Below are 18,969 nucleotides of genomic sequence, written 5' to 3'. Positions count from 1 at the left end.
ATCAGATCTTTCTGTATTTTTACTTTTTTGATCTCTTATTTCAGTTTTTTGTAAACCCCCATTTTGGCTCGAATGAATGTTATTTTGGTTAAAAAAAAAGATCATCATCAGATCTCTATGTAGAAGACATTAACAGAAGCAACACTGACATGATCTCAATAATATGTGAATAATAAGAGGAGTTCAAGAGACTTATGAATTTAAGATAGAAACTAGTCAAATGAGATTAAGGTTTCGTTTGATACGACTTTCTTATTGCTTCTTTAGGCAATTTTCTTGTAAAAAAATATTTTTTGTACTAAAAACTGCTTTAACAAACAATAAGAAAGTCGTCACAAACGAAGCCTAAAACTGTCAATTTTGCCATTTCTTCTGCCCAACCATCGTTGGACAACCGCCCGGATTTCAGCCGATTGTTGTCGGACTTCCACCCGGACGTCGACCACCGCCGTACTTCAGCTAAACCGTCGCCTGAACACTGCCCTGCCGCCGATCGGTGCTGGACTTATAATACTATTTGAGTCATATTTAATCCTTATTTGAATAAAAGTTCTAAATATTTTTTTAATCATATTCCCACCATTTTGTTGTAATGGATGGAAGTAAACCAAGTGATGAAACAAACAAGAAATTAATAGTAACGAAAAGTAAAAGGACACAATAATTTAACATGGAAAATTTTAAAATTAGAAAAAAACCACGGAGCCACACCACACCAAGAAATTCACTATGAAATTTGGGAGAAATAAGTACAGATTTCTCTTCTCTATTGCTCTCTTCTTGCTTCTCTTCTCTCTTGCAACTTTCTCACAGTCAAAACACAAGAGAAAGGCAAGTTAATAACACTAAGGGACGTCACCTTTTAGAAAAATGAAAAAGAAAATATATCCAGTCCACTTGAAGTGTTGTTGTGCTCAAGCCTCTGTTATCATGATGTTGTAGCGCTCAAATCTTTAGCACTGTGACACTCCATAACACTGTGACATCGAATCTAGAGCACTGCGACACTTTCCTCTATGTCGTTTCTTCCAGCAAACTTTGTAGCATCAAGTCGCTTGAGAACACAGCACCGTAGCATTCTGCTCCTCATCCTAAGCAGGGGGAGGACCCTTGCACCCTCCAACAAGCTGGACAAATTAGTTTGAGGTCCGAGGCAACAATATAACATGATTGATCAACATAATCATATTCCTCACATAACAAACACTTATTTGAACTTTATTTGAATAAGGTAGAATCTTACTAGAATTTCGTTTGAATATTATTTCAAATCATGGTCTAACCATGTCAATATCGTGTGCAAAACTTGTTCAAATATATTTGAATTTAAAATCTTCTCCGAATTTAGTCAAAATTTATTTCTCCCATTATTCAAGCAAATTTCATCGTAATGTAATTTTAATATGTAATCCACAAATACAAGACATGCAATTTCATATGAAAGTAACATAATATGGATGTTTCTCGAGAAATAAATAATAGGGATGTTTCTCAATTTGTAACTATTATAAGTTATAAAAAGTGAAATCTCCATAAAGTTTTATACCTTTATTTTAAGTGGGTTTGAAAAAGTTTCAAAATCATCGGGCAATACTTGAATCAAATGTAGGTTGGATGGACCCAAAATTTATCAACGGCTAAGAAGGTGCCTAGTTTGCACCAATACTTTCTCAATTTTTTTGACACATAGGATCCATTTTAACATGTTGGTTAAGAGCTACTTTCAATCAAGTAGTCTTCGATCCGCTCTTGGATTCGAGACCTTATTCAAAATTTTGTTAAATTCACTAAAAGTAAAAAATGGGGATTTATATGCATAGCATTTAAAACATTCACATTTATATATTTAGCACCTAATGTTCATTATATACATAATAAAAAAAGTTATGTTGATGTGTCATGATAGATCATCATCAAATCTCTATGTAAAAGACATTAGCAGGAGCAACAACGACATGATCTCCATAATGTGTGAAGAATAAGAGGAGTTCACGGAATTTATGAATTTAAGATATAAATGATACAAAATGAGATTAAAATTATCAATTTTGGCATTTGCAAGATTTAAATCCTAGTTATGTGCTATTGAAAGACATAGTAGATTGGAATCTTTTGATAGTGATTATTTTTGTTTATGTTGAAAGTTTTAAATGCTTTGCAAATTAATAGGAAAATTTAATTGTTTAATATGTAAATGAGAATATTTTAACTTTTAAGTATATGGATGCACGTAATAATAATAATAATAAAGCCTACACTTTTAAAAGGAAAATGGCAAGCCGGCCAGAAAGAGAGCGAAGAGAATGGAGGGGTTAGCTTCTATCGCGCTTCTCCCCGGCGGCTCCATCTCCGGCCACTTCATCCAGCTTCCCCACTCTATTTGCTACGGTATTCATGGCTCCGGTAAAACCCTAAGCTTTAACACTCCCATGTTTTATTCCATTCATTCTTCTCAGTTTTTGCATCTCCTCCAAGTAATCCTTCATATACGAATACCGATTACGTTAATTTATTTAAGGTATTGAGTTTTTTCAGTGTGTTTAGCGATCATCGCAAGTGAATGATAATGCGAAAACACTGCCATGTTATTTTCTGTGTTTTCATAAACTACAGACGAAAAAAAAAAAAAAAAAACCTATTGTCTGCAGCATTTCCTCCGTAAACTAGCACGCGCACATACAGTTCTTAGAAATTTAACCAAAATGGCTATTTTTTATTAACTTTTTAATGGTATGTTATGTAATATTTATTGAATCATATGTTGTTGAGTGTATTATGGAAACTGGTAAGGGTGAATCTTGTTGTTTATTTATTTTGTCAAAGCCTGGTATCCACATTTAACCTGTAACGTTGCTCCGATCTCTCTGCTCAAAGTGTTTGAGGATTGGTATCCATACACCTTCAGAATGTTCTTTTTTTTTTGTGACTGTTTGGTTTAATCATATTTTTTGCAGGATTGGTCCAGATCAAGAAAATGTAAGTGTAGCGCCTGCATTACACAAAACTTTATGGTGCATGAGTTTGAGGCTTTGTTTGGGACAGCTTTCTTACTGCTTTTTAAAATGTCTTTCTAGTACAAAAATTTTTATTTTTAATTTTTTTTACTAGAAAGCTGTTTTAAAGAGCAAGAAGAAAGTTGTCGCAAACGAAGCCTGAGACTCCTTAACGCTCTATTTTGTAGAATGCGAGGTGTGTGGTACATTTATATGATGTAATGCTGAAATCTTGTGTCTACGATCAGCAAGAATTTATTTTTGTTGTCCTTTCCAAGTAGCCCAAATACATAGAAAATCCACAGATGTGAAAAGCAGTGCAAAGAGTGCCTCAGCTGTAGTCACTACTTTGCTTCTTTCAAATCGATTGTATTTTTATGTACCTTAGTTGGATTGGCCTCTTTGTCAAAGGGAACCTAAATTTGGTGCCATACTATTTTGTTTAGCAATATTGGGAAAATTGTAGGATACCTATTTGGTTGGTTGTTTCCAGTAACCATGGTTCACATGTTGAGATATCGTGCTTTCTTAGATGTCTATATTTTATACTTGCATCTTTTTATCCTCCATTTTTAGAGGTGCTAATATGCCCAAAGCTTGAAATTCTTTGGATGATAGCTCAAAATTTTATCATCTTGAAATTGAAATTGATTTTCTTCCATTTGAAAATGTCTCACTCGAATTAATTGGATTCAACTACAAATCAAAAACAACTTGTGTATACATAATATATACACACATATAACGTAATATGTGGGTGTGTATAGTCATTAAATAATATTGTTGATATCAATCTTATAACTTGTAAGTGATTGATTATTAGTTTTTTAATGAATTTGACTATTATTTTAGTAAGATTCTGTAGTTACCAGAAAATAATCATTAAGGGGATTTGTGTTTAAGCTCGGCATTTTACTAAATAAAGAGGTTTGGTGAGGATGGTGGGAGCATAAATATGAAGGATCCTCTATTTCCACTCCGCAACTCTTTGAGCCTTTCAAAAGCAAAGAGTTTAAAATAGGGTCCAAGGAGTTGCTTTAAAAGTTCCACTGGGTTTTTGTTCCTTGCTGGTAATTAAAAGAGATATCTAAGTTGTGTTCTTTAGTTTTATTAAATAATCTACTACATTTTGTGGTCTCTAAGGGGTCAATTAAGCAATCATAAGGTTCTTTTTTGTTATAATTGTTTTCTTCTTATTGTATTTGATGCATCCTAGGCTCCTAGACTAGGGCAAATTAGTTTCCCTCATGATGAAAGAGTTTAGATTGAATTGAATTTAAATTTCTACCTTTTTTTCCATTCCTTTTATTCTCCCTCTTTTCCCTTTTTTATTCCTATTCTCCTCTTCATTTATTCCACCCTTTTCTTATCTTATTCAGCATCAATAAGTTTTATATTTTTATTTTTTTTATTCAGCATCAATAAGTGTGATCATGTTAAGAATATTTTAGGATTTGTTTGTAACGGCAACATCTATTTATAAAGTTAGTTGTAAAGTTACTCTGATGAAAGCATCTTTTAGCTATTTTGATTGTATTAAATAGCTTTCATCACAAATGTTTTTGAAAAGCAGTAGCCTAACAAAATTATGGTTATTTTATGAATAGAAAAGCAGTAAGAAAACTATTCCAAACAACTCTTAATTATTGTCTCTCCTCACTTATTGTAAAAACTATTGCATTTTGCAAATCAATCACAAAAATGGGAAACATATTATCTGTAGACATCCAGGAAATCCTATGTGCATATTGAGGCTGGATAAAAAAATTACTTACAGCTAAGTTTTTTAGTTTCAACCTATTTTAAGGGTAATTGCCCCTGGGATTTGGTTTTTAAGTAGAATTTTCCTTTTGGCATGAGGTGATTCATTGATTTTGCCTTGAAATATCATATACTTAAATTTTCTCTCAGAACTTTGTTGTGAGAGGGAGTGTAGCAGAGGTGAAGACCATCGTTTGATTAAGCTTTCAATCATTGATTTCGCTGTGAGTCTTCTTCCACTTATCTGTCCTTTTTCTATCATTCATCTCCTTTTTGGTGTTTTTATTTTTCTTTGATCTAATGCTTGCAGAGTAAGAAAGAGCGAGTGGCTGTGGTGGAATGTCGGGGACATGATGCTGCTAGATTTCAGAGTATCGGGCATGCTCATGGGTATGTCTTGCTAATATTTGTAAGAGAATTAAGATATTTGAACAAGTAATATGTATTAACATTTTTAGCTTTCCTCTAATTAATCATCAATATGGCATGGACTTAGAAACACAAACATAAATAAAAAAAACTCGATAATTCTTAAGAAATACATGACAAAAACACGGATTGGGTGTCAATTTTAATTATAATAGACTTTTAAATTAAATATGTCTACTAATAGAAGTCATTTTTTTCATCATGAAATCATTCTTCTCGATATAGTTTGTATAGAATGTGCCCAACGAATGTTCAATGTGCCAAAAATTGTCACAAAATGTCCGAGAGTTGTTCAAGACTTTTTGGAGTTTTTTTCTTGAAAATTTAAAAAAATATAACATGCCAAATAGCATGCTCGAGAGTGCATTTGAAAGTGTTTCAAACATTATTTGGCACAACATGATCTCCTCTAGAGTTATTTGTTCTTCATGAGTTAATTATACTAATGTTAGTTCTCTTCCTTTATAGACGTTACTGTTGCAATCCAATTATTTTTGTACCTTTGGATATGATACTGTACTATTGCAAGCATATATTGCAAGAAGTAGCAAAGGTTTCAGATAATATGTGATTGCTCTCCTGAAATCTTACCTGAAATCTAACTTCTTATACATATAGATTTATTTTCACCACATCATATATATTTCATTAAAAGCATCGTTTTATGAATCTATTACACTACATTATAAAAGTTGAATTTCAGGCTGACTCACATGGATTCCTTGTATGTTAAAACCTATACAATTTTTTTTATAAAGAAGTTTAAGCATATATGTGGGCCTGTGGCTTATTCAGAAGTTCCATATATTTTCCAACACCCCTTATCATTGAAATTATTTAGAAATAGGCAAAACATATTTCAAACAACGAGTGCAAAAAAAAAAAAAAGAATTGAAAATAAAAAAGATCAAAGCACAAAAAAATACAGAAGAAATTTATTTTGGTTCACTAAATTGATGGCTACATTCTGTTGCCACTACTATAAGTTTACTATGTTGGATTGCCATTAAATTATATAATTTGAACTCTTAAGTTGGCACACATGAATTTCTTTTATGTTAAAACTTGAACAACTTTTTAATGTAGAAGCTTAAGCATATAGGCAAGTGGCATATTCATATAACCTTCATGTATATATTACATGACCTCTTAGACTATAAGTTATTGAGAACTAGGCAAAATCAATTTTAAATGGCAAGAGCAAAAAAAGAGCAAAATACTAGAAATGAAGATCAACAGAAAAATAACACGCAAGAATTCATGTTGGTTCACCGAATTGTTGGTTACATTTTATTGTTGCCACTGCAATTTTACTATGTTAGATTGTAGAGAAATCTCAACTTCTTCAATACAATATAACCCTCCAATTAATGGCTACGTTTTATTATTGCCATTGCAATATGCAACATAACCCCCCTTATTTCAAGAAAAAAATTACGGTAACCATACATATATTAAAATTCTTAAAATATGCTTAATGGAATATGTCAAACCCTATGCACAAAAACAGTTGAAACAAAGGCAAAACTGTCGAATTAAGTGACGAGTGCATCGGTGCAGCGCATCACTTGAATGGTCAAATGGCCTCTGATCACCAAATGGATTGCGCCGTTACGATCGAAGAATTTAATTCGCCTAAATAGGAATCCCTCGCAATCAAATCGGACGAGATCGATCAAAAGGGACGACTGACACGCGAAATTGACGCACGATGTTGCCCAAACGACATTCAATTGCAAAACGGACTTCACCATTGCAGAACGCCGTCAATACTAAAAAATCACTGTCAATTCGTTCAATTTGTGTGAGTAAACCGACACTCATATCGAGGCAACGATGCACAATTTAGAAAATCAACGCGCTACGTCATCGAAATGACCTCCAATCATGAAATGAACTGTGCCGTTGCAATCAGAACTTCGACAATATTGAACATTAAATGTAAGTTCGCACAACAAAAATTGTGCACTCAAGTCAGTGGCAATTTCGAGGAGATTGTGCGCAAATTAAGGAAATTATGCATGGAGCGAGGCATTTTTAGGCAATCGACTCATTTTAATCATTTTAAATTAGTAATAATAATAATGATATCAAATCATCATTAATTTATTATTAATTTAAATAAAAAATCAATGAAAATCAAATTAATGCAAAATCTGAATTAGTTAACTCGTATCAATCGATATACTACTATGATCCTCGAATTTTTGCCGATTTCGCGTCTACTCCCGTAAATCTCGTCTTTGCAATCGATCCGCTCACTATTAAAACGAGAACAAAGCTCACTCGTTGGTTTGCACTCTTCACGCTCACAAAATCCTCTTTATTCAAAGCCTCCACCTGATCCTTCTTCTTTCGATCTCAAAATCCGAACAGCTCGTAGCTCGTCAAACCCAGCTGAAGCCTTCTTTCGATTCCTAGCCTCCAATTTCCCCAATCAAATGCTCAAATCAACCTTCCGAACTCCTCAGTGCCAGCCGTCCCTCTTCTCTTCTATCCATACCAACAACAGCTCAAGCCGATGTTGAATTTCATATTCGCAAGCCTTGACCAGTTTGTCTATCGAAGCCAAACTAGAGCCAACCTCTGCTTTTGTCACTATGTCGATCTCCTAGCCGGTGCCAGCTCTGACTCAAATTTCTCCTAAATGGGGGAGACGCCGGGAGATTTACCAAAATTTCTGGTGAACATAGGACTTGCAAAATTAATTTGAATACAAAAGAACACAGGGGGCTTGACCGATGATAGAGAACAAGAGTTTTAAATTGAACTATAAGGAGATGGACTTAATACTCAACATAAAAATGCAAATTGTAAAATAATAAAACTAAAATGCAAGTGCACAAGCGGGAACTTGAAATTAACATTAATGAACTAGCCAAAACTCTTGTGAGCACAGCTTACTTGAGAACAAAGGTTGACAAAATGCAAGGAGCAGATAACTCTTGAGCATCGCAAAGAATGACAATTTTAAATGAATACACTAATCAACTAAAGAATCATCAAGTTCAAAAATGACGTGTAATCCTCCTATAGTTAATGTCATTCGACATGCAAGCAAGCCTATTAATCCCTTTGCAGGCGAAGAAGGTAAATGCACAATGAACATAATAATCGGATGCATTTAAAGAAGTTCAAAGTATATGAAGATTGCATATAGTCGATGCCATTCAGCTCCAAACAAGCATGTTTACCTTCCTTGCAAATAATGATACTCTCCTGTTCTAAAGCCAACACTGATCAACATACAAATGACTATGTCAGTCTCCTATGAATATAAGATCGAAGTGTGATGAATGCATGCGACGCGTCGTCTACAATCCAAGTAAATGAATTGTAATGAATACGGATATTTACAAGTAATGGCAAAAGGTTGAGGACACACAATAATATCATCCACAAGCAATGCTAGAAGAGATTACATGAAGCACAATTCGCCACCAGTCAACGTATAATGTTCAAACAAGCCTTGTAAGAAAACAAACATGTTGCAGAAGTAACAGATCATAAGCAAACATAGATACACCCACAATAGGTTATTTGCGACTAGATGCATAAGCTCGCTATAGGTGAAGGAAATTGATATGCGGCGAATGCAAATACCTATAAGCGATGAACAAAAGAATTATTACATGCACAGTAACCCACCTACGGGTGACGACGAATGATGTACAGTAAACGCTGAATCATCCCTGCAATTAATGATGAGTGCTCATCAGGCAAACACACTAACACTTGTAAGCAGAGACGTGAGACCTCTAGAAAATGTAAAGCGCATATAAGTTGTTGTAGCAGATACATTGTAGCATCCTTGCACTCAACGTTAATCAAGCACCTAGCAAATGCATACGAACTCCTGCGAGCCGCTGTAGAGGACTCCTCATTTATAAAGTAATCCACCTACAAGTGATGGAAAGCGACATGCAACCATATGCACTATATATCATCCACGAGTAAAATGCAAGAAGGCTACAACAAATGCCAGCTCCTATGAATTGCTGCAGGGGACTCGTTATTATACGACAGTCTACTTGCATAAAGTAGCAAACGACTCATGACATGACGCCACACCACCGGATCCATAACATTCATACAGCGGACAAATGGTGTTTACGTGCTTCTACATAGAGCATTATACACGCCCAAATGTTAATCATCGCACAGCTGATTAGTGTCAAATATTTCAAAATGCTCTCACACATTCACTGCAACATATATACATACAAATATGGAAGTACACATGCAAGCATATTAACATGTATACATGTAGGTATATACACCCACATGAGCTATGATGAGTTTGTTACGAGTACACACGTGACGTCTGAAGATGCTACATGGGTCAAATAATAAATTTAAATTCGGGCCCGATTCTCCTATATGAGTAGATAGGAGTTAACATGGCTCGAATTATCAAACAAATATACAGCCATGGCATCGACCAAGATATTTATTTTATGCATTCATATTAGGCCTTTAAGATTTATAACAATGAAAATTCACTGACAAAGGCATAAAGCCAACAACGAACCTAATCCGACAAGATTCAATCAAAAAAATGAAAACCTTCCATAAATATCCCGATGATGGCCGTGTTGAATATTTATCTCTATCGGAGGGGACCACAAACATTTAAAATACTCTTCAAAGCCCATAAAAATTCAAAGTTTTAAAAAAAGAATATCAAATCCGAAATATTCAAAATTGAAATAAATCATTAAACACTTAAAACGAAACTCATTCACCTTCCGCAACAATTTGTTGGGGTGGACAAATTTGAAAATTATTTTGGCTCACAAAGAGCCAATGTCCGGCCAATAATATCATTAGGATTCATTCTCAATTCGCCTTTTGTCAGTAAGGATGTGACATTGGTCCTCTAATCGGCGGTTTGGCCGGATGGCTCCGCAAAGAACCTGTGGCCTGGTCAGATTGGTTTTGCGTGGTTAACAATTATTACTGCAGCCCTGTGGCCTAGTGGTTTGGTCTAACGACTCCACTGTATTACAGTTATGGTCATAGCGTGCATGCTCCCTAATGGCGTCAAGTCCTTGAGACATAGATCAATAATATATAATCAATAGGGCGCAAAGCCCTCTATTAGTTAAGGTGTATTCAAATTCGTCTCCTTGGACAAGTATTCACTCCAGATTTGCAAGGTTCTCTTAGACAACACAACCCATTGCTGCCGACAAGAATTTTTCTGTCAGGTTGGGTTGATTACCTCCTCTAATTAAGTAGACCAAGGACCATGATGACTCGGTACAACAGAACCATGAGATCTTGATCGGGTCTATCATCACTTTTCCCACCATTCGCTTTATGTGCAAGATGGTGAAATTTCTAATTTTAAATATTAAATTTTCAAATACCAACCCATGCTGCTACTATACATCATATACCACGTATCTCTACGTATCTGATTGACTACTAGTCTTAATCGGAAGTTCTCTCTTGTTATCGGGAGGGATAACTATAGGGGCTTGCGCTATAGGAAAATTGAACCCATATCTAAAGTCCTCACAAAATGAGGGCGAAATCTCTGGGTAGTGTCTTATTTTAAACCCAATCTGCCTTCTAAAAATTTTCTTCAGAACTTAACTCGTTAAAACTCTCCTGACAACCTGAAACGAAAAGAAAGAAAGAGGTCCGTAGAGAGGCTGGAGCATGAATTTTCTGAGCCCATAGAATAACCAGTAAATACTTGATAATTCTAGCAAGAGTACACGGGCAACATAACCGAAGTCCATGTTGCTTAAAACATGTTGATGAAACATATGTTGAAGCTTCATTTAGTGGTATACTATTGCCATATAGTTTAGTAGCATCTTTTTGTGACTAGAACTTGAGAGACCTCTAATATCATGTAAATAGCTTTGTGTATCAACTTGATAAAAGCCATAACGACACATTTGCATCATAATAACTTATTATTAATAAAGGGCTTTTATAGCCTAAAGTTTAGAATTCACTTCAAGGGATTGAACATCTGCTCAAACAAATCCAAACCTAAAAATGATAATTTCTATTTGTTACAGTTGGGAAGAAGATGTTATTGGTATGATTGAGCAGAAGCACGGAAAACAAAGAATTTCGATATCTTTTGAGTGTGAGACACTGAAGGCAGACAATGCAGCACAAGAGCACCTACAGAAGTACATGCCCAATTTAGCTGGAGTAGATGCTGTAGGTAAGCACAAGATGCTTTCTTCTTCTAAAATGAAATAAAATTGGATATTAAAGCTTTATTATTATTATTATTATTATTTTCTCTTGCTTACAATATCAAATGAATTTGCAGTTAATATTGGCCGCATGAGCATTTCTGGTATCAATTTCGATGGGGAGGAAGAAATTACTGCATGACTGTATTGTTGCAATCTGTAAGTAAATGAATTAGACATTTTGTAGCTTCATTCAGAAATATTTTATACTATGATAATTTTTTTTTTTGGGAAAAAATTTGTCCGTCAAATCACATTTGATCTAGGTAAATATTTATTTTAAAAACTTATGAAGAATTTTAAAGGTTTTTGTCAATTAGGCAGCCATAATTTTTAATCTTGATAACTTTCTTTGCACACTACTGTAGTTGCTTGCAGGTGTGGCATCGACCTTCGGTTAGTTCGTTAGGATTTATGCCTTATCATGTAATTTTCTAACAATTATATTTTTAGTTTTTTAGTATAAGATTAAGGTTTCGTTTCCAACAGCTTTTGTACTGCTTTTTAAAACAATTTTTTTAGTACAAAAATTTTAAATTCAAGAAATTTTTGTACTAAAAAACTGTTTTAAAAAGCAAGAAGAAAGCCATCCCAAATAAAGCCGTAAGGCTTCATTTGTGATAGCTTTGTTACTACATTCTAAAATGATTTTCTAGTGCAAAAATCTCTAATTCAAGAAATTTTAGTACAAAAAAATTACTTTAGAAAACAGCAAAAAAGCTGACCCAAACAAAGCGTAAGGCTTCGTTTGGGGTGGTTTTTTTCCGGCTCCTTAAAGCGGCTTTCTAGTACAAAAATTAGAATTTTTGTTATAGAAAGCTGCTTTAAGAAGTGGGAAGAAAGCTGCTTTAAGAAGTGGGAAGAAAGCCGTCCCTAATCAAGTCTAAGGTTTTGTTTGGGATGAATTTTTTACTGCTTCTTAAAGCAGCTTTTCAGTACAAAAAATAAAATTTTTGTACTAGATAACTGCTTTAAGAAGCAATAAAAAAGCAGCCCCAAAAGAAGCTTAAATTAAAATAAATTTTTAATTAGGATGAGTTTTTTTTTTTTTTGGGACATTTAGGCCATTTAAGGCAAACTCACACACACAACGCATACACATGGACTCGAACCTTGGACCTCTTAGTTGGAAGCCTAAGCTCTCAACCAATAGGCCAAGGGGAGTTGTGTACCAACACACTCTCAATATGATATTTTATATCCCGTAGTTCATTTTTATAAATTTAGTGTATATTCCCTGGTGTACTAACTCCACAATATATTATTATGTAATCTAGTTTATAGTACTCTCATTTTATCTTACATGATCTCATTTGATAAAAAATCTAAAATTTAATAAATTTATTTATATTGGATTGGGCGAGTAGATGGTACGAGCCTCTATTATCCTCATTAAGAATAGACGAGTTGAGCAAACTTCTAATCAACTCTGACTTGAGCTTATGATTATTAATTAATCGAATTTGAGCTTGATTTTGGGTTTAATTATATAAATTTGAATTGGCTCAAGAAACTTGCTCATTTATTAATTATTGATATGTCATCGAAAAATTATCTTGATCGGGCACGAATCTCAGGGCAAAATCAAGTTGGAAACTTCCGAAATTAAAATTGGAACCATCTGAACTCCGATTTCAGTAAACTTACAGTCGAACTGAACATCTCGGAAATATAAACCCAACGACACCAAATTCGACTCAATCTGACCCAAATGGGTCCAAATTAATATAAATTTGAATTGGTTCAAAATTTGAACCCAAACGGCTGACGACATTGCTCCGCCGGACCACCACTTGAGGCCTTGAGCTCCGCCGGACCACCACTTAAGGCCCTCACCTCCGCCGAACCACTGCCTGATTTCGTTGCTCCACCATACCATCACATGAGGCCCTGAGCTTCGTCGGACCACCACTTGAAGCCCGAACATCTGCCGGACCACCGCATGAGGCCCAGACTTTTGTCGAACCACCACTTGAGGCTATGTGCTCCACCAGGCCACCATCAGAGGCCCGAACTTCTGCTGGACCACTACCTAAGGTCCAGACTTCTGCCGGACCAACAATTGAGACCCGAAATTTTACTGGACCACCACTTAATTGATGCCCGAAATTCTGCCGGACCACCACATGAGGCCCTAAGCCCCGTCAAACCACCACTTGAGGCCCTGAGTTCTGTCATACTACCACCTGATGCCCGGACTTCTGTCAGACCACCACCTGACACTCGAACCTCTGCCAGACCATCACTTGATGCCCTTAGCTCCACCAAGACACCACCTGATGCTCGGACTTTTATCGGACCACCACCTGAGGCCCAGACTTCTACCGGACTATCACCTGAGATTCGGACATCTCTTGGGCCACCACTTGACGCCCAAAGTTCTCCCGGAGTACTACCCTTCTACTACGGTCTTTCGGACCCTTGTCTGTTGTTGACTATGTTTCTTCCGACCTCCATCACCAGACAACGGTCTTTTTAACCCCGGTCTCCTGCCAAATACAGTCTTTTGGACCCCTTTATTTTTTAGTAAAAAAATACTTAAAAATACAAAATTAATATTGATCTAAAGCTGTCCAGAAAAAACCTTAATATGAACCCACGGCCACAAAGTATTGTGGTTACGTAGGGTCTGTTGTCTTTATTTTTCTCTCCTTAAGAATTTTTTTTCTTGAAATTTCAATTAATTTTAACATGAACAATTATTTATCATCCTAAACTCTTTAATTTCTCAATTTTAAGAATAGATTAGGAGTTTATGATATATTTTCATATTAGCATCAGCTTATTACTAAATTGTGAAGACTCTTTAATATAAAAATTAAAGAACATCTTATATAAATATAACATAAGACATTAAACATTTTTTTCTCTCTGCTGTCAATAATTTTTAAAATATTATGTCATTTCTCCTCAATTTATTATCTTATTTTCATAATTTTGCTTTTGAATTATTTATATATTTTCTTCATCATATTCCTATCGTCGCTGATTTTCTATTTATTAAATCTCCAAAACTGTTATAATTTAATTATTTTTAGATATTATTATTCATATTATGGACATGATGCAGATTAAAAATCATGAGCTGTGATCAATTTAAATTATCTGTCATTTTAACAATTATATTACAAATTCAAAAATAAAGAGCTGTGATCATGATCGGATTAATTTTATTTCATTTGTGATTGTGCCATTTTTTCTGCTCCGTTTTTTCTTTTGAAATTTTCATTCATTTAAATATCTCATTTATTTGTTTAATAACTTTATCTTTATAAAATCCAAAACAATTCTAATTGTACACTAAAATATGCTATTATTATTATTATTATTATTTATGGACAATAAGCAAAGTTAAAAATTAGGAGTTGTGCGACGGTGATCCAGGCAAAACTATTATGTGCGGTGTCCGGATGCGTCCGAAGGTCAATCCGGAAGTGCCACGTCACCTAATACACAGTTCATTAGATGATGTGATGCGTCCGAATTGACCTCCTGGCGTATTCAAACACCACACAAAATAATCTCTTGTGATCCAGAGACTAAAGACCAAAGTTTACAACCAAAAGATCATGGTGACAAATTTAAAAATTATGAGTTGTGAGCCGGTGATCATGACCAGGCTAACTTATTCCATTTGCACTTCTTGCTTCCCTCCGGCTTTCCAAAGACCAGAGACCTACATGTTAAACTCATCTTCTTCTTCATTTTTATTTTTCAACATTTTTATTTATTCTTATATTAATATTTATAATCATTAATTATTTCAATTATATTTATAGATATCATTTATTATTATTAATTAAATATTATTATTATTATTATTATTATTATTATTATTTTGTGATGACATGTGTGCAATCTACATTCCACTCTCATAAGTTCACCACCAAACAAGCGAAGCTTGAGCATCATTATTAGATTGGCTTGTTTAAAATATATTAGCATTTATGATCTTAAATATAAAATTATTAAAAATATTTTAAAAAATATATTTCACTTTCTTATATCAAATAATTATTTATTATTTCATTTCTAATTTTTCATTCATTTTACAATTTTATTATAATAAATACTTAAAATCGATGAGAATCATGTTCTCTGTTTCATGATAAATGAGCCACTTACAATTAAGCTAGAGTTCGAGCTCGAGCTTGAGTTTGAGATCGCATGAGCTCAGCTTGGTGCTTCTACATCCATGGTTGGATCTCAAATATCTATTTAAGGATCATAAAACATATGAAACTCCCCAAATCCATATTTTCCTCTAAGATGGCCAACATTTTACAATTAGTTGTTCTCTTTCTAATAATGCTGGCTTCAGCCAAAGCACTAAGACCTGCATCTTCTTCCTCCATCATTGGCCTTAAAAAAGGAAAATATTGGAATGCAATAAGAGCAAGGAATGGTGCCTCCCTTCCTCCTGATTTTGAGTTGAGAACTTACTCTCAAACTTTGGATCATTTCAACTATGGACCTGAGAGCTATACAACTTTTGAGCAGAGATATGCCATCAATTTCAAGTACTGGGGAGGAGCAAGCACAAGCTCACCCATATTTCTCTACACCGGCGACGAGAGCAGCCTCGATGGGGATCTGTTTGCCGGGTTCCTTGTCGATCATGCTCGACGATTCAAAGCTCTCTTGATTTTTGTAGAGGTGAGGACTGTAAAGTGAGCTTCAAGAGAAGACCAACAAATTATATTTGTCAATTAGAATTTCAGCTCTTAATGTGACTGTTATTTACCCGCAAAGCAGCATAGGTATTATGGAAAATCCAATCCATTTGGTTCAAGGGAGGCGGCATTTAACAATTCCAGTACACTTCAGTATTTCAGCTCAGCACAAGCACTTGCTGACTATGCAGAATTGCTTAGATATCTGAAGAAGAAGTTGTCTGCAGAAAATTCTCCAGTGATAGCCATGGGAGGATCCTATGGTGGAAGTAAGTTAATTAATATCTTAATTAATTTAGTTACTCTCGATCTTAATTTACAAATAGCTAATTAGTGTATTGTTCTTACAGTGCTTGCAGCTTGGTTCAGATTGAAATACCCACATATGGTTATTGGAGCTTTGGCTTCTTCTGCTCCCATACTCTATTTTGATAACATCACACCACAAAATGGTTATTGTAGTGTTGTCACAAAGGATTTTAAGGTGAGCTATTCTTCATTTTTTTTTAATAAACCAATCTTTAAAACTTATACAAGGGCCTATGCGTTCTAAAAAAGAAAAAAGAATATGTCCTTAGAAGATCAAAAGCTCACTAAAAATACAGTCTTGAATAGAAACCTATGAGCTAATGATCCAACTATGTACAATCAAACATAATAAGCAGCAACTGATAACAAGATAAAAACATCCACGAGAACCTCACAAAAAGAAAACCACAAGTCCACAAGTATTAAGAATTGATTAATTTAATTTTCTAAGAATTTGAGCTGTGATTTATTTACAAACTCAGGAAACCAGTGAGAGTTGTTATCAAACTATCAAAAGTTCTTGGGCTGAGATTGATAATATTGCAGCCAAGCAAAATGGCCTCGCTAAATTGAGCCAAATGTTCAACTCCTGCAGGTAACTAACTCATAGTAAAAAAAAAAAAAATTTTCGAAGTATTATATGTAGATTTCTTATCTGCAGTGAAATTTTTTTCTCTGAATTTTTCCAAATGAAGCCGTTTGAACAAAACTGATGAACTAAAAGAAGCTTTGGAGGGACTGTACTTCGGATGTGCACAGTATGACAATCCGAAGTCGATTCCAGTTAGTAGAATATGTCATGCAATTGATGGAGAGCCAAATGGAACAAGCGTGCTCAAAAGAATTATTTCTGGGATTAACGCAATTGTTGGAAATTCTACATGCAATGATTTTAGTGAGACTGAGGAGGAGGATGCGCACTCTGGATGGGATTGGCAGGTAAGCATTTTGCATGAAAGTCTTACTATGTATATCATAAACTCGTTAGAAGTTTGAAACTTACGTATGTGATGTGTGTACGAATTTGTCTTAGGCTTTGTTTGGAACAGCTTTATTATTGTTTTCTAAAATAGCTTTCTAGTACAAAAATTTTTAATTCAAGAAATTTTTGTATTAGAAAGATGTTTTAGAAAGCAGAAAAAAGCTATCCCAACAAAGCCTTAATTAATTGACCTAAATACAATGTTAAATCTTATTTTCAGGAGTGCACTGAGATGGTGATGCCTATAGGTTGCAGTGCCAAAAATTCAATGTTTGAGGCTTCACCTTTTGATATCAAGAATTTTAGCTTAAGCTGTAAAAAGATATTTAACGTGAATCCACGACCTCATTGGATAACCACAGAATATGGCGGCCATGTAGGTTCTATATATTTATATTTATTTGAATTAGATGAAGAATTTGAGTGCTAATCTTTTATAATTAATGCTATAAACAGAATATTAAGAAGGTGCTCAAAAGATTTGGAAGCAACATAATATTCTCCAATGGTCTCAGAGATCCTTATAGCAGTGGAGGGTATCTTAAATATCTAATTTTATTCATTTTTTATTTTCATCAAAATATTAATTTTCTTTTCTTTAATATAAATATTATTAATTGCAGAGTCCTGCAAAATATATCCGATAGCATTGTGGCGTTGACTACACCGAAAGGTCTATCATTTCTATATTGTTTTTTAATTTATATTAACAATTTGAATTTATTTCTTTATTATTATTATTTTATTTTATTTAGGGTCTCATTGCTTGGATATATTGGAAGCAAATGAAGCAGATCCTGACTGGTTAATCTCACAGAGAAACGCTGAGGTTCAAATTATGGAGAATTGGATAGAAGAATATAAAAGGAAATAAATGAAGCTTCATAGACGAAAATAAAGCAAAATTATCAATAACATGCAGCTCATCTTGATCTATTGGTTATGAGCTATGATTATCAATTAAGAATTATTGGATTTGAAGCTTACATATTTAATGTATATGTGAGTAATTTATCTTATTTGACATAAATGTTCCTAAAAAAAGTATCAACAATCATTGGAATGATTTGTCTTAATAATAAATCATTTAAATTTTCATCTGATAATTATTTGGCTTCATATGATATAATTATTCTGATATAATATCTTTATTATTATGCTTAAATTATCAAAATTATAACAATTAACTCTCTCCTAAAATTATAAAATAATATTCTATAAATCAGTACTGCTCATTTTTAAAATCTATAGTGAAGGATAAGTAGATCAATGCGTAGATTGTGAATATAAGTAGAAAATTATGAAGATAAAATATTTTAAATAATTTTGCTAATATATTCGTGGTAGGATATCAAGTTAAAAGATCAGTGTTGTTGCAAGCTAATATATTCGTGATGTTAGCGTGAGAGACGTTTTCTGTCTTAGCGATACATAGATATCCAGAGCACAAATAAATAAATGGAGAGAGAGTGGAGAAACATGATAAAATTTTTTGCGGAAAACCCGAAAAGGAAAAAATCACGGGGTATTGCCCACTGACTCCCTCACATGGTTGCTTGGTCAGAAAAAAAGTTAAAAAATGAGAAGAAAAGAGAAGA

At 34.1% G+C, this 18,969-nt stretch overlaps 2 protein-coding genes across 2 annotated transcripts; both read left to right on the top strand.

The window, feature by feature from the left end:
• Window positions 1-2,349: 2,349 nt before the first annotated feature.
• Window positions 2,350-11,633, top strand: LOC110095529 (the record flags this gene model as incomplete). Its single annotated transcript, XM_020821116.2, is given in 5 exon segments — window positions 2,350-2,403; window positions 4,905-4,978; window positions 5,065-5,144; window positions 11,222-11,373; window positions 11,485-11,633. Coding segments are annotated over 5 exon segments (425 nt in total), but the record flags the coding sequence as incomplete, so codon positions are not given.
• Window positions 11,634-15,566: 3,933 nt separating this feature from the next.
• LOC110095515 (lysosomal Pro-X carboxypeptidase) lies at window positions 15,567-18,378 on the top strand. The gene is made up of 9 exons (XM_020821097.2): window positions 15,567-16,063; window positions 16,163-16,349; window positions 16,431-16,564; window positions 16,872-16,984; window positions 17,085-17,328; window positions 17,592-17,747; window positions 17,828-17,907; window positions 17,995-18,044; window positions 18,127-18,378. Exons 1-9 carry the CDS (start codon window positions 15,575-15,577, stop codon window positions 18,243-18,245), a joined length of 1,572 nt encoding a protein of 523 aa, XP_020676756.2. The 5' UTR covers window positions 15,567-15,574; the 3' UTR covers window positions 18,246-18,378.
• Window positions 18,379-18,969: the final 591 nt, after the last annotated feature.

Source organism: Dendrobium catenatum, unplaced genomic scaffold (assembly GCF_001605985.2).
Source record: "Dendrobium catenatum unplaced genomic scaffold, ASM160598v2 fragScaff_scaffold_827, whole genome shotgun sequence".
NCBI lineage: Eukaryota > Viridiplantae > Streptophyta > Magnoliopsida > Asparagales > Orchidaceae > Dendrobium > Dendrobium catenatum.
The sequence above is the reverse complement of the archived record's forward strand: the minus strand, read 5'-3'. Positions and strand labels throughout refer to the sequence as shown.

Bases quoted from the DNA above. Each gene is read 5' to 3' on its own strand.
- LOC110095515 (XM_020821097.2), top strand. From the start codon at position 15,575: ATGAGCTCAGCTTGGTGCTTCTACATCCATGGTTGGATCTCAAATATC. The intron at 17,748-17,827 runs GTAGGTTCTATA...TGCTATAAACAG, and splicing joins CCACAGAATATGGCGGCCAT to AATATTAAGAAGGTGCTCAA. The intron at 18,045-18,126 runs GTCTATCATTTC...TATTTTATTTAG, and splicing joins GGCGTTGACTACACCGAAAG to GGTCTCATTGCTTGGATATA.